The sequence below is a fragment of the Mytilus galloprovincialis genome, chromosome 5 (genome assembly GCF_965363235.1).
Source record: "Mytilus galloprovincialis chromosome 5, xbMytGall1.hap1.1, whole genome shotgun sequence".
Lineage (NCBI taxonomy): Eukaryota > Metazoa > Mollusca > Bivalvia > Mytilida > Mytilidae > Mytilus > Mytilus galloprovincialis.
Window position 1 is genome coordinate 62,198,344 of NC_134842.1, and position 13,422 is coordinate 62,211,765.

The 13,422-nt window shown below is 31.8% G+C and overlaps 1 protein-coding gene and 1 long non-coding RNA gene across 3 annotated transcripts; one reads left to right on the forward strand and one right to left on the reverse strand.

Moving 5' to 3' along the window:
* Nucleotides 1-521: 521 nt before the first annotated feature.
* On the forward strand, nt 522-8,634 carry LOC143076209 (glutathione S-transferase 3, mitochondrial-like). 2 transcript variants are annotated; one of them, XM_076251910.1, is made up of 7 exons: nt 522-591; nt 2,807-2,944; nt 3,610-3,674; nt 5,815-5,872; nt 6,370-6,442; nt 7,406-7,561; nt 8,247-8,634. In XM_076251910.1, the coding sequence occupies exons 2-7, from the start codon at nt 2,816-2,818 to the stop codon at nt 8,282-8,284; spliced, it is 519 nt and encodes a 172-aa protein (XP_076108025.1). In that variant the 5' UTR covers nt 522-591; nt 2,807-2,815; the 3' UTR covers nt 8,285-8,634. The 2 variants fall into 2 exon arrangements, with proteins under 2 accessions (XP_076108025.1, XP_076108026.1); XM_076251911.1 differs by lacking the exon at nt 522-591 and adding an exon at nt 610-631.
* Nucleotides 8,635-10,485: 1,851 nt separating this feature from the next.
* On the reverse strand, nt 10,486-12,425 carry LOC143076210 (uncharacterized). Its single transcript, XR_012978565.1, has 2 exons — nt 12,310-12,425; nt 10,486-11,411 (listed from the first exon to the last, which is right to left on the reverse strand). It is a non-coding gene; the product is annotated as an uncharacterized LOC143076210 (long non-coding RNA).
* Nucleotides 12,426-13,422: the final 997 nt, after the last annotated feature.

Below are 13,422 nucleotides of genomic sequence, written 5' to 3' on the forward strand. Positions count from 1 at the left end.
TTATGGTGCTTAATAGATTGGAAAATTAAATTAAAATTAAAAATAGGACAAGCTAACACGACACAGTTACTGTGTCAAGTCAAATAAGCATGAAAATGCCATACATGAAAAAACGTCAATTTCATTTATAATAGCCAACAATTATATTTAACGAAAACTCTGTTTACTGTAAATTGACAGCCCATTTTTTTAATTCCATTGCTCAATATTATAAATTGTGTACACGTTGTGTATTATAACAATGAGTCCACTTCATTTAATCAAAAATGATAGGCTGGTAGATTTGACAGTAATTTGACAATTCCTGAATTACAAATAACCAGTGGATCACACCTCTGTTCACTCATTTTATTTCAGATTGAAAGCGTTCACTCAACGAAAAAAGAATATATATAGGCATAAAGAGGACTATTAAACATATTATTAGTTCTGTAATTCATGAACTACCCATCGGCATGCATGTCATGCTTATTTTGCAGACCGATCTAGATTTAATTTTATACAACATAGACCACTTACCCGTCTTCGCAAAAGACCAGGTTTTCTTTCAGTTAGAACAATTTATTACCACGCATAAAGAAAATAGGAAAGGTAAATTGAGTTGCTGTGGTATTCTAAGCAATTAACCTAAGTAACAGTAATAAGATAATATTTTAACATCATTTTTAAAATCAAGAAAAATAATATTCTCCTCTCATTAAATTTATGAATTGCGGTTATCGTCATAGACATACGTTGGTTTAATTGCTCTATTGGATATATCCACATTTAACATGTTTAAAAGGTCGTTCTATAAATAACTCATGAGGTGAGTGTACAATAATAACATCGACAATTTAACGTTAACATATATTTGTTTTATTTTAGTTTGTGTATATATATGTTACTTATATATGTTATATGTGCTCTCGTCCAATGGAATTGTAGGATTTGGTGTTTCTTAATTGTGAAGAATGAATGAAATCGTGTTCTTAGTAAAGGACTAACCTTTTGTTTAGGCCTTTTTACAGCTCACACCAAATAGTTTATATGAATGAGTTACAAATGCCACAAAGCATGAATCCTGACTAAATTTTGAAACAAACAATTAAATCGAATTAAGATGAAGTTTTAACGTTATTTGAGAATATTAAGGTTCATGTGGACCCTATGGCTAAAATGGCCGTATTTTCACCTCAAAATTTACTCTGAGTACAGGCAAACCTGTGCATCTGGAAAAGTTTTAAGGCATAGCATGCCCTAGATAAATAGAATTCAAATGCATTGTATGATTTAGAAAATTCACAACTTAACTGGATTTTGCCGTACACTTTTTTTCGTCCCTGCAGAAGATGATAAAATTAACAAACAGTTGAGTTTACCTTGATATGGTCCTCTCAGGTACACAGTTCAAATCACCAATTATTGTCAGGTATCTATTGTCCATTTATTGTTCATGTCAATTAATACAGCTCACTTCAATTATTACCTGTGGGGAAGTTCTCAAACCTGTTTCCCAACTTAGTTTATTTTGGCACCTTCTGGAGGAATGAAAAAAAGTGCACGGCAAAATCCTGGTAAGTTTTTATTTTTCTAAAACATAAAACATGTTTGAAATTTATTTATCTAGGGCATGCTATGCCTGAAATTTTTTATAGATGCGCAGGTTTGTCTGTATCCAGAGTAAATTTTGAGGTGAAAATACAGCCATTTTAGCCATAGGGTCTACATGAACCTTAATAACTTAAAATTTATACTAAAACAAGACAATTTTTTAAACAATGCAAAACAAAAAAAGTTTGAAAAGTATATTAATCTTTTTAGCTAAATATACTATTATAAAATCTCAGATCATTGGAAAAAAGGAAATTGGCTATACTTTGAATATTATTCAAAAGCATTGGATTTTAATAGTTTCCTAAAAAAAAAAACAATAGTAGTAACTGCAGTAGCGGATTCATTTTTTTTTTTATATATAAAAGGGGGAGGTGCACTGACTACAACATGAGAGTGAACCTCTCCATTTATGCATCAGTGAAACGCTAAATTATCAACCAAAAGTTTCCAATAAAAGAGGGACGGTGTCTTGCTTCCTTAAATCTTATGCAAAGGATTGTTCTAACAAAGAATTTAAAATAAAATTTAGTTGCAATTCAAATTTTGAATTTAAGATTTAAACAGCACACAAACCAAAAAAATAATTCCTCGTTAAAATTTTATATGATTTACATTCATACTCACAATCAAGAAACTGTTCTTACAAATTTATTGTACTGTTGCGTCATCTAATGTCTAAATCACAATCTTTTATTATTTCCAAAATTAATAAAAAGGCCTTCCATCACTACAATTTATCCATAAATGAAATAGATAATAAAGGAAGTCATGCATTAATTGCAAACTTTGCACGGACATTAGAACATAATAACCCCTTCTCATTCAAACAAATCAATCGATTTATGACTTTTGAACACCGGTATACTACTGTTGCCTTTATTTACATAATTATGTTTTTCGAAATCAGTTTAAAGTTTTGATGGTAAGTTTTAAAAAAAAAGAATTTTGCTTACAAAATAGTCGTCGAAGGGCAAGAGTTATTTTTTGCTTTTATAAACGTAAGACATTTAGGTGGTTTTGTTAAATTCATTACGACTTGACTTAGGTTTTTTTTCTTAGAGAAAAAAAAGATAAGTGTACTAACGTATGTTCAGGATGTAAATTTGTTACATCTGATTACCTATTAAAAAAAAATTAGAGAAATATAAAAAAAATCGAGTACAATATACTTTCAATTAAAATTTTATAAAGCATTATTAATAATTTTTAGAAGAAAACAATGGCAATAGTTTCAAAGTTTCCACAAGGGTATGGATATGTAGTTTTGACAGGAGTTGGAAGTGCACTCCTCCTACAGTGGATGGTGTCCAAAGTATTTAATACGAGAAGAAAAGTTAAAGATATCGAAGTATGGATATTTATTATATAATAATTCATTCATGTATAGACTATTTTAATGTGGAACATTACAAGACAAATCGGCAAAAACTTAGTTTGTGTTTAATAATGATTATATTAGATCGTGTAATTGACCTGCCCAACTCGGTCATTTCTTGATGTTGTTAATATATTGTTCACTCTACATATTTTCAACTTAATATGACAGTTACATAGATCCTATTGAATGTTCATTTGGATATCTCCTTAGCAATTTAGGTAACATATTAATTAGATATAGGAAGATGTGAGTGCCAATGAGACAACTCTCCATCCAAATAACAATTCATTATTGGTCAAGGTACGGCCTTCAATACGGAGCCTTGGCTCACAACGAACAGCAAGCTATAAAGGGCCCCAAAAATTACTAATGTAAAACCATTTAAACGTGACAAGCCTGTTTGAGCTAAATGTTGTCTAGATATTTTATAAAGATTTCTTTACAAGGTTTTGATTTAAGTTTAAATTCGAATAGTTAAGCCTTAAAAAAGTTATTCTTACCTACCACATTCTACTTATTTTTAAACATATACTAGTATTTTAATAGGAAGAATACTTTTTGTGTACAGCAATAACATTAAACAAAAATTTAAAATACTAGTAAACAAATTAAATTTCATATCTTCTTTTTTTTAGTATCCAAGTTTGTATCATTCTGGCCAAGAAAAATTGAACTGTGTTGTGAGAGCCCATCAAAACATGCAAGTATACATTATTTTGTATTGGTTCTAAAATGAAAAAAAACTTTTATATATCAATGATCTAGTGTGTAGGACACTGGTTTTATAAGTGACTTATTCATTGATAATTGTTGTAAAAGAAGAACAATTAAAAGAAGTAAAACCAACCTTTCAGTCAATTCAATTTAGGAGAAAACATTAAACCGATTCTGTTTTCTTTGCACGATAAAGTTTTCGGTAAACAGTAACTTTCCCCTCCAATTGCGCCGATTTCAAACTCGATTTTATGTTTAGTCGTACTGATTTGATCGAATACTAGAACGGCCTACGTTAAAATGCGAATCAATATGTTGATCTAGTACACATTTTGATTTAGAAGGCAAACTGATGGCCTCCCCAAGTGCGAGATTTCTCGTTGAGTTGAAGACCCATTGATGGTCTTCGACTGGTATCGACCAAAGTCGGGTTGTTTGTCTCTTTGACATTCTCCCTTTCCAGTCTAAATTTTAGTACAAAGCAGGGTTTTAATTCATATCACGTTGATATTTTCTCGTCCTTAATATGTTTTTTATATACCACTGAAAGTAAAAAGAGTCATTCAGCTTCTACGTCATCAGAATTATAAAAAAATAAATTTAAGAGCTATTCTAGTTTTGTAAACACTGACCGATTAATAAGGATTCCGATATAATAGGCAATTAAAACAGTTACCAAGAAAAGAAGGTAATCCTGAATAATCGTCTGTCTGTTCCATGGAATTTCAACCAAAGATGAAGAACAGGATCTATATACCTTCATTGTATTGGATCTAATGAACATAAGTGTCCTTACCAACTTATTTTGCTTGGTTTTCCAAGTGCTTCACCAAACCTCTTTCTAAATCATAAACATCAATTTTATCAGCAATGGAAGGGCTCTTCTGGAGAATTGTCTCATTGTCAATCATTGTCAATCATATCGTATCTTCTTTTTTATAATCGATGTTTGTGAAACTATCTACTCTAGGGATGGTTGGAATCAGAGGTGGGTTCATGCAAAAAAACAAATATACGTAAAATCTAATTCTCTGTCTCTTTCAATAATGTGAGAATATTTGACTTTTCATTTCTTCACACAAGCTTTCCCATTCCAAGTAAAAGCCAAATTGAAAGAGTTTATCTTGTTTCCTTTCGTAAAATAATTACAAATGAGATTCGCTTATCTTATTTTTATGTGGGCATACATCATCTTTAAAACGCTTTCTTCAACAAAATATTATCTTAAACTGATATAATTAAGATGATTGATGTTTTGATTGGCAACGTATATTAGGGGGTGCGTTTTTCAACAAACAATCGATATTCCTATGGGAACTAACTGTTTTCCGAGTCTTGCCGTCTGATTCCACTAGTCATATAAGGCGGTTTTTTTTTGTTTTTTTTTATTTTAATTTTAATTGGAAGAATGAAAAGTTATATAGATGACATCCTCACACTAAACGTTAGATGAAAGTCTAACCTACCTCTATTTTGTAACATGAAAAATTACCGTTGTTTTTATTTTAAGGTTGTAACTTCGGTAGTAGTATTTTGGAAATTATGTATCGCTGACAATTTCTCCTATTCACCTTTTTGTGTAACATTTATCCGCTTATGTATCATGCTTAAAACAAGGGTAAACGTTAACGTAAGTAAAACAAATCATCATTTCTGGATAATTTATTCCTATGATAAGTTGATAGCTGATTTTAATCATTCTTACATACATTATTCCTTGTCCATATAATATGGATACTCGCTTAAATTTTCCATAAATCGTCAATTAAGGCCAATAGCTAGCGTCACAATGTGGTATTTTGGTTTGACTCATATCGCCAGAAAACATTCAAATCAAGATACCGATATAAATTATCCACTACACATGACGCAAAACACGCAAACAATCGAACCAAGTATATTAGCCTTCTACAAATTATTCTACGAAACATTTGTTTTACAAAGTTCAATTGTAACAATACTTACACATTTGGTCATACGATATACCACGGATTAGAGATAATGACGCTTCACAATCCTACGGATCGGATTCTGAGCAGAGGCGTCTGTTTATTCTTAGGGTGAGTCACCCTAGGATCAAAAACAATAATAATGTTTTATCTTGAAAATTATATATTTTTTCAAAGATTGGAGGGTTATCCTGTATTCCTGATGGTATTGTTTGTTGGAGGTTTACAGCGCCCCGTAAGTTGATTACACAACATTATATACTTTTTATTATAAATTGTTTTTATAATTCAACTCCTTTATTCAACAATAAAGATTCCTTAGTTCCTTTCAGTATTGTATTATTTAAATACTATTTTAAACTATAATTGCTGTTCAATCAGGTCTATCTATTAGATGTTATGCACAGTTAATGAGAACATACCTGATTTCTTATCTTCTTAAATGTCTGATTTACTATTCGCTTAAGGTTTCTTTTAATAGTCAACGTGATCTTTCCCTTCCTGTTCACATAATATTTGTGTATGTTCATTAAAGTTCTGAACATGAGGTTTCATGGATACTGTTGATGATGCCAATGTTTAGAGTCTGATGAATTTATAATTACATGTATGTTGTGTTTGAAATCTTATCTTTTTACAAGTCTGATACAGTAGGCGCATCCCTTTCCCACAATTGTATTGAAAGCTAGAGAATATATATAGTTCCTATATTTTACCCTCATCTTATTTCAGAAAATCTCTGCTTCAGCTGGATGTGTATGGATTGTGGGACAAGTGGCTTATGTATATGGTTACTGTAGTGATGGTATGTTGAATGTGAAAAATGGCTACTAGAAGATGATATTTAAGGCTTAGCTCAGATCTTTTTGCTGTTGCCGTATATGTTGTAAACAAAATTTGTCGATTTAGCATTCATTACCATAACTTTGATCAGTTATGAATTGATAACCATTCGTTTTAGTCAGGTTTCTGAACATATCAGACTCGTCAAACAAAGTTACTGTTTACATAAATATGTTATACACGAATTGCAAGAAAATAAAATAAATGACATTGATTTTAGAGCAGAAAACTTTGGTCTTGGATAAACGTCATTACAGAAATCAGAATTAGAAAACAGTAATTGATAAAACGCATCAATGTTGTAACTAAAGATGCATTCAGTGTTTTTTTACTGTTTGGGAGAGTCATTGTTGTTGTTTTTACTTATTTGTACTTCAAAGACCATGATGGGTAATCAGATATGAGAAACACGTTCTACAAGTGTAACGAATGTTTAGATAACTTAGAATACTAATTAACCCAATATAGTTATATAAAAAGTACACTTTTTTTTAAAAATGATTGAGTGTTGTTGCCTTGTCATGTTTATGTCTAGTTGCAAATTTAATAAACTAAAGTACTCAAATACTGGTTAAAATATGCATCTATTACAGTGTTTCAATGTAATATAAAATGCACCAAAATATATAAAAAAAAAGTGTGTTTTCGATTAATGAACTTTTATATTGCCCTTGTGTTATACCTTTATTGGTAGTCAAGATTCTTGATCATTCATTAGCAGTAAAATACAGTGTGTCCTCCAAATTTTCGAATTGGGAAACAAATATTTTACAAGAACCTGTTTGAATTTGACCCAAAACGAATATTTGGCTTTACGTCATCATGAGTATGGTTCAGGAAGAAGGAATATTTTTTTTCACTAGAATTGATATTGATTGTTAAGATATATATCTTTCCCATTTTTTTAAAAAATTTTTTTTTGCAGATAAAACAAATAGAAGATATGGAAAGCGTATTGGATATCTGGGTTTGTTAACAATGTTCGGCTGTACCATTGAATTTGGTGTTCGGGAGTTGATGCACAAAAGATTATTTCATACTGCAGTTGGGGTGAAAAACGTCATGACAACTAAGGCTAAAGGTAATGATAACATATGAAATGCAAAATCATCATTAATTATTCTATCTTTAAAGGGTTCATGTTTTGGAAGCGATGTATCACACAAGTCGGAAGAATTTAGATATACTCATTCAATTTGAATTTACACATGATTGTCCATTTATACATTCCCGATGATCATTTGGATTTATTTTTCAAAATCCATGAAATTTCATCGAAACAGTCTCTTATATATAAAGGTAACAGTAGTATTCCACTGTTCGAAATTCATAAATCGATTGAGGAAAAAATAAATCCGGGTTATAACTCAAAATTTATGAATAACATTTATGGACCTAGCACAAATATCTAGTAACGAGGTATTTGAAATCCATTAAAGTAACATGCCAGTTATTTTGTCAGTTTTTTTTAAAGAGATATTTAATATCATCAGCTGTTGCAAAACAAATTTGAAATAAAACATAAAGTTGGAAGAAGTTGGAGTATTATCGTTCGTTGTTGAAGGCCGCACATGTGACGTATTGTTGTGTAAATGCCCGCCGTTTGATCTTTGACGGATAGTTGTCTAATTTGCAATATTTTCTGATGATTATCATATTAATTTAGAAAATGATATTTTTTATTTATCACCTTTTAACCTGGCACCCATGTCACACAAACTTTCTTTTAGTACACTCACATGGTTAAATTATTTTTATGCTTTCAGGATTATTGCCATCCGTACTGAAGAAACAAGATCGTTAACACGAACAATCAATTTTTTTACATACTAGTGTAAACAACAGAATGTGATAATCTTTCCAATCTTATGCTGAGCTCTTGTGCCAATGTGTTTTACAAAGGCTTCATAGATAAAAGCTTGGTTGACTTGAACATGTTGAAATGTTGCAGAATATTTTAAGGAACGGTTTAATATTGTCCGGTTTCTACATGGTAAATTTTCAACTGCCGAATTTTCATATTGTACCTTATTTTAAATTTAGAATATTTTCTTTTTAGAAAATAATTCATTTGAAAAGAATAATTCTTTTGGAAAGGAAAACTTGTTCTAGAAAAAAAGATACATTCTTTCCAAATAAATGATGGTGCAATAACTTGAATCCATTTTAATTCAGGATTTCCTGAGGTATTGGAGAACCATTACTTGAAAACTAACAACAATTATTTTTGCTAAAAGTACGTTAATTTCTTATGTACTTATTTTTTCTAAGTGTCAATTATGAAAGCTTTTTATACAATATGACATATGGGGAGTTTGATGATCATGAAGGTCAATCGACCCTCTTTAAGACACAAAACACCAAAGTAACGATGAGTGAGCAAGTATATGTTTTTCTTACCACATGTGTTGTATCTTTAAACCATCAAATAAAGGCAATAGCACTTTACCGGTGTTTAAAAGTCCTAAATCGATTGAGAGAAGATAAATCAGGGTTACAAACTAAAAAGAGGGGAACACATCAACTATAAGAGGAAAACAAGGAAACAACAGTAACACAAAAGTGCAACAAAAACAAACGCCAAAGTTCCTAGAAACGAAACTACTGTTATATTCCTGACTTGGTACAGGACATTTTTAGAAACAAATGGTGGGTTGAACCTGGTTTGATGGCTAGCCAAACCACCCGGTTTATGACAACGTTAACATACCTGAATTGACAACACTACGTGACAGAGGTACAACACTACCACACACCAGAACAATTAGTATAACGGTCGATAGTTATACTTTGTTAAGTTCTATGAGGGTCAAAATGTGATACAATTAAACCCTCTGTCTTGATAGAATGCATACATGATCATATTTGTTGACTGATTTCACTTTTATTTTAAAAAACAACTACAACTTTGATAATTTTTTCCCGTTATTATACAGTCAGTTAGTTTATGATATATTAATGTCAAATATGCATTAACAGTCTTGAAGCTGAGGTGATGTGTTATGCTTAGTGGCAAAGTGGACCCGCCTACGGGTTCGTGATTTTCTCGCTATGTTGAAGACCCTTTGGTAGCCTTCTGCTGTTTTCTGCTCCTTGGTTGTGTTGTTGTCTCTGTGACATGTTCCCTATTTTAATTTTTTTTTCAATTTTATCAAGTAAGGTTAATTACAATTACTAGTACAAGATATATTTGTTTTTGTTTTTAATATTGTTGTGTAGAGTAATATGCACTATATGTCAATTAAAGTGACATACTTTTTAAGGGTAGTACAATTGCATGAAATGTTGTTTTTCAAGTAGAAAATATAATATTAAAATGAAATATTTCAGACATAATCTAAGTTAACCTTCACATACTGAAATGGTGGATATATATAGAATATGCACAACTACTTTGGATAACACTGAAACACGCCTTGTAATTTAAATGTGTCCGAACGATGTCCGAAACCGTTTTCCTGGATATAACCATATTAGGACAACCAAAACCAAATATTTGATAGCCAAGGGTACATAAGAACTATAGAGCTAAGTGACAAAAGGAGGTCTTAAATAATAGTCAAGCCAATTAAGATCAACTGTGCCTGAGGGCGTTGAAGCGTACACCAAAGGGTCGATCATTGTTAACCTTAGCCAATGCCAATACTCTAGTATGCAATTAATAAACGTATCTAAGGTTTTTCTACCTCAGACATAGATTACCTTAACTGTATTTGGCAAAACTGTTAGGAATTTTGGTCCTCTTTGCTCTTCAACTTCGTACTTTATTTGGCCTTTTTAACTTTTTTGGATTCGAGCGTCATTGATGAGTCTTTTGTAGACGAAACGCGCATCTGGCGTATATACTAAATTTAGTCCTGGTATCTATGATGAGTTTACCTTACTTTTTGTCTACGTTTTTTGCAGGCGAGTTCAAAATGCACACACGTTCTTCTATGTGAACTTTGTAATAGTAAAAAAAAAACATTAAAGAAGTTTTCTCTTATATGAAAAAAAAACTAAAGATAATATATACATTTCATTAGATATATAGATATATAGTGTTAAGCACCCACAGACATAGTGCTGTAATTATACTTTAAATTGAAAAACTGCTCGTCCTTCGTCAATAGCCACTAACAGTTTTCGTTGGTGGCATTCAAAATGCAAAAACGATGGTCTTTCAATGCCTTCATCTTTTGTTATCAATATTTTGAATAATCTGCCATCCATCGTGAGTTTGTGAATGTTGTTCGACTTGTACCCTGCCACATAAATGTAACCTTTCGTGTCTACGGCAATGCCTCGTGGCCAGCTGAGTTTATCATGTTTGTAAACAAATACTTCTTGTCCATTGTGGTTTAAGCAATGAAGGCTATAATAGTCAGTATAATAAATTCTATTATCGTCAACAAATATGTTAAAAATCCCTTCCCCTTCTAGTTTTAAGGGCCTATCTTTTTTGGTCTCCATATCGATTCGGTGTAGAATTTTACCACACGTCGCAAAACATGTATTACCCAAGCACCAAACACCATAGCACGATTTAGGGACATCGATTTCACTTATTAAGTTCAGATCATTTAAATCAATAACGTGTAACTTCTGCAAGTCGTTAAAAGACACTACCGCACAATCTTCCCCGTTCAATGCCACGTCCCAAGGATGACCCAGAAGTTTGAGGGATCTTTTCACTTCACCATTCTCACAGTGTATTGTTAAAAGTTGTTCATTAAAGTTTACTAATACTAAGTCTTCAGTTGGTAAGATTCGTCCACCAGTCACTCCAGGGACAAATTCACTATCTATTAGAAATTTGTACCGGGACATGCCATTCATAAATTTATACGTTGCTTTTCCAACCCTGCCTTGCTGCTTTAGTTTGCATGGACACACCCAGTCATCCTCTATATCAAGAAAATTACTTTTAGGTGAAAACATGGTTGCTGCTTCTGAAAACGAAAAATCTAAATGAAGTAAAAAACGATTTATTCGTCATCATTAATGGTGTGAAAGCTTGTCATCAAAAACACTTATGGAAATTTTTTATTCACCCTTCTATGGACATTTATTATTACTTCATATTTGATGAGACTGCCATTTTTTTTTTTTTTAAAGTAAATTATCCCATATCTATATATATAACGATAGGTTGATGCCTTACCTCCCTGTGACATGTACGCGCGGGTAAAGATAGTGTCTTCTACTTGAGTCCTTTTGGGTTTGTACCTCAAAATTTGAATATCTTTGACTTTCAAACTTTTGGCTATGATATTAGTAATGGAGTTAAAGCATTTGTAATGCAGCGGTATGATGAATTTGATAGAAATTAAGAATTATAATTCTTTAGGATACCCTTATATGGATATAACTGTTGAGAATTGAACCGAACGCCGTTTAGTCACTAAATCGTGAAATATGGGTCATGGATGATGCATGTGGCCCTCGCTGTCTGATGGCACAGTCTCTCAATGATGCATGTGAACGCCTTTTCAATGTTGTATTTCACGTTTGTTTATTCCGTAGTAGTTGTGGACACACAAGACCACGCGAACATTAACTTTGCTACATTGGATGAGCATATCTGAACAGACCCTATTAAATTGTTTTTACCAGAGCTTTCATTTTTAGAATAACAAAATTCCTTTTAAAAAATTCGCATAAGCACTTAACCGTTCTTAATATTGAAGGTCTGCAAACACATATTAGATCGAGAATGATATATAATTGGGAACGCGTTGAGGGTATCTCAATTACTAAAAAGGGTATGTGACGCAAGTATAGAGAAGCGTCTTTATTTAGGCAAATTGTATATATAATAAGATTTTTTCAGTTAATTAATTCGCCTACCTTCTGCTTATAACCCAACACTTTCCATCACATTTCATAACAAACGTATGTACTTTTCATCTAGAATAATATCAAATAATATAGACGTTGAAATAACGGATGCGTAAATGGTTAAAATATGACAGGAAAGATGGTATCCCAAATCATATTGTTTTAAAAGATTTTATCAAGAACTCAGTAACTTTAACAAGTCATTAAGATTTTGTATTTATTCAGCCTTGCGCTTACCCATTTTTAAAGTGTTAACAATTTTATCAAATTTAATTATCAAATAGTTCCCGATTTAAAGAACGGGTGCTATTTTTGATAAAACAATGATACAATGTCTAATAGTACAATAAGTGTGTAAACAACATTCCTTGTAAATAGGTTTGTATCATGTTTTTGGAAGATATTCTGTTGATTAATGTTGAACCTTCTGGGAAGCACTTTCTCACTGCTATTTTTATATCAAAGTGGTCAAGGTTTTTTTCTGTTGACCTTTGAAATTGAAATATCTTATTGCATGTGGGGTCGGTTCAACTGGACAAATTAACTCTAGAATGCCGGATTTCATATTCGGATAGTCTCATCAATATCACTTCCGAGTTGATACGTATTATTCTTATGTTATATGTATAGTGGGAGGGTTGACATCTAAAAAAAGATGTTAAACCCAGCCGCAGTTTTGTTCCTGTCCTAAGTCAGGAGCCTCTGGACTTTGTTAGTCTTGTGTGATTTTTAGTTTTAGTTAATTTTATATTTTCCGAAGATAAGTATGACGTCCATTATCACTGAACCAGTACATATTTTTGTTAAGGGGCCAGCTGAAGCACGCCTCCGGGTGCTGGATTTTATCGCTAAATGAAAGATCCTGGTGGCCTCCGGCTGTTTTCTGCTCTTTGGTCGGGTTGTTTCCATTGTTTCCATTCTCAATCTAATAAATGTAAACATGAAACTTCTATATAAGTCATTGTTCTCATAAACTTGGGAAACATGGATAAAAAGTAAATAGCGCTTTAGTGATATACTTAATTGCTTGAACGTTCGCTTTAAAGCTAGAGTGAATGTGACTGTTTGGCAATATGGCCAGACTTACTGAATGTACATTTCATTTTGCTAATCGTTTAATCT

What these genes read in the sequence shown, in the direction of transcription:
- LOC143076209 (XM_076251910.1), top strand. Translation starts at nt 2,816, where the DNA reads ATGGCAATAGTTTCAAAGTTTCCACAAGGGTATGGATATGTAGTTTTG. An exon ending in GAAAAGTTAAAGATATCGAA is followed by an intron (nt 2,945 to 3,609) that starts GTATGGATATTT and finishes TCTTTTTTTTAG; the next exon opens with TATCCAAGTTTGTATCATTC. An exon ending in TTGGAGGTTTACAGCGCCCC is followed by an intron (nt 5,873 to 6,369) that starts GTAAGTTGATTA and finishes ATCTTATTTCAG; the next exon opens with AAAATCTCTGCTTCAGCTGG.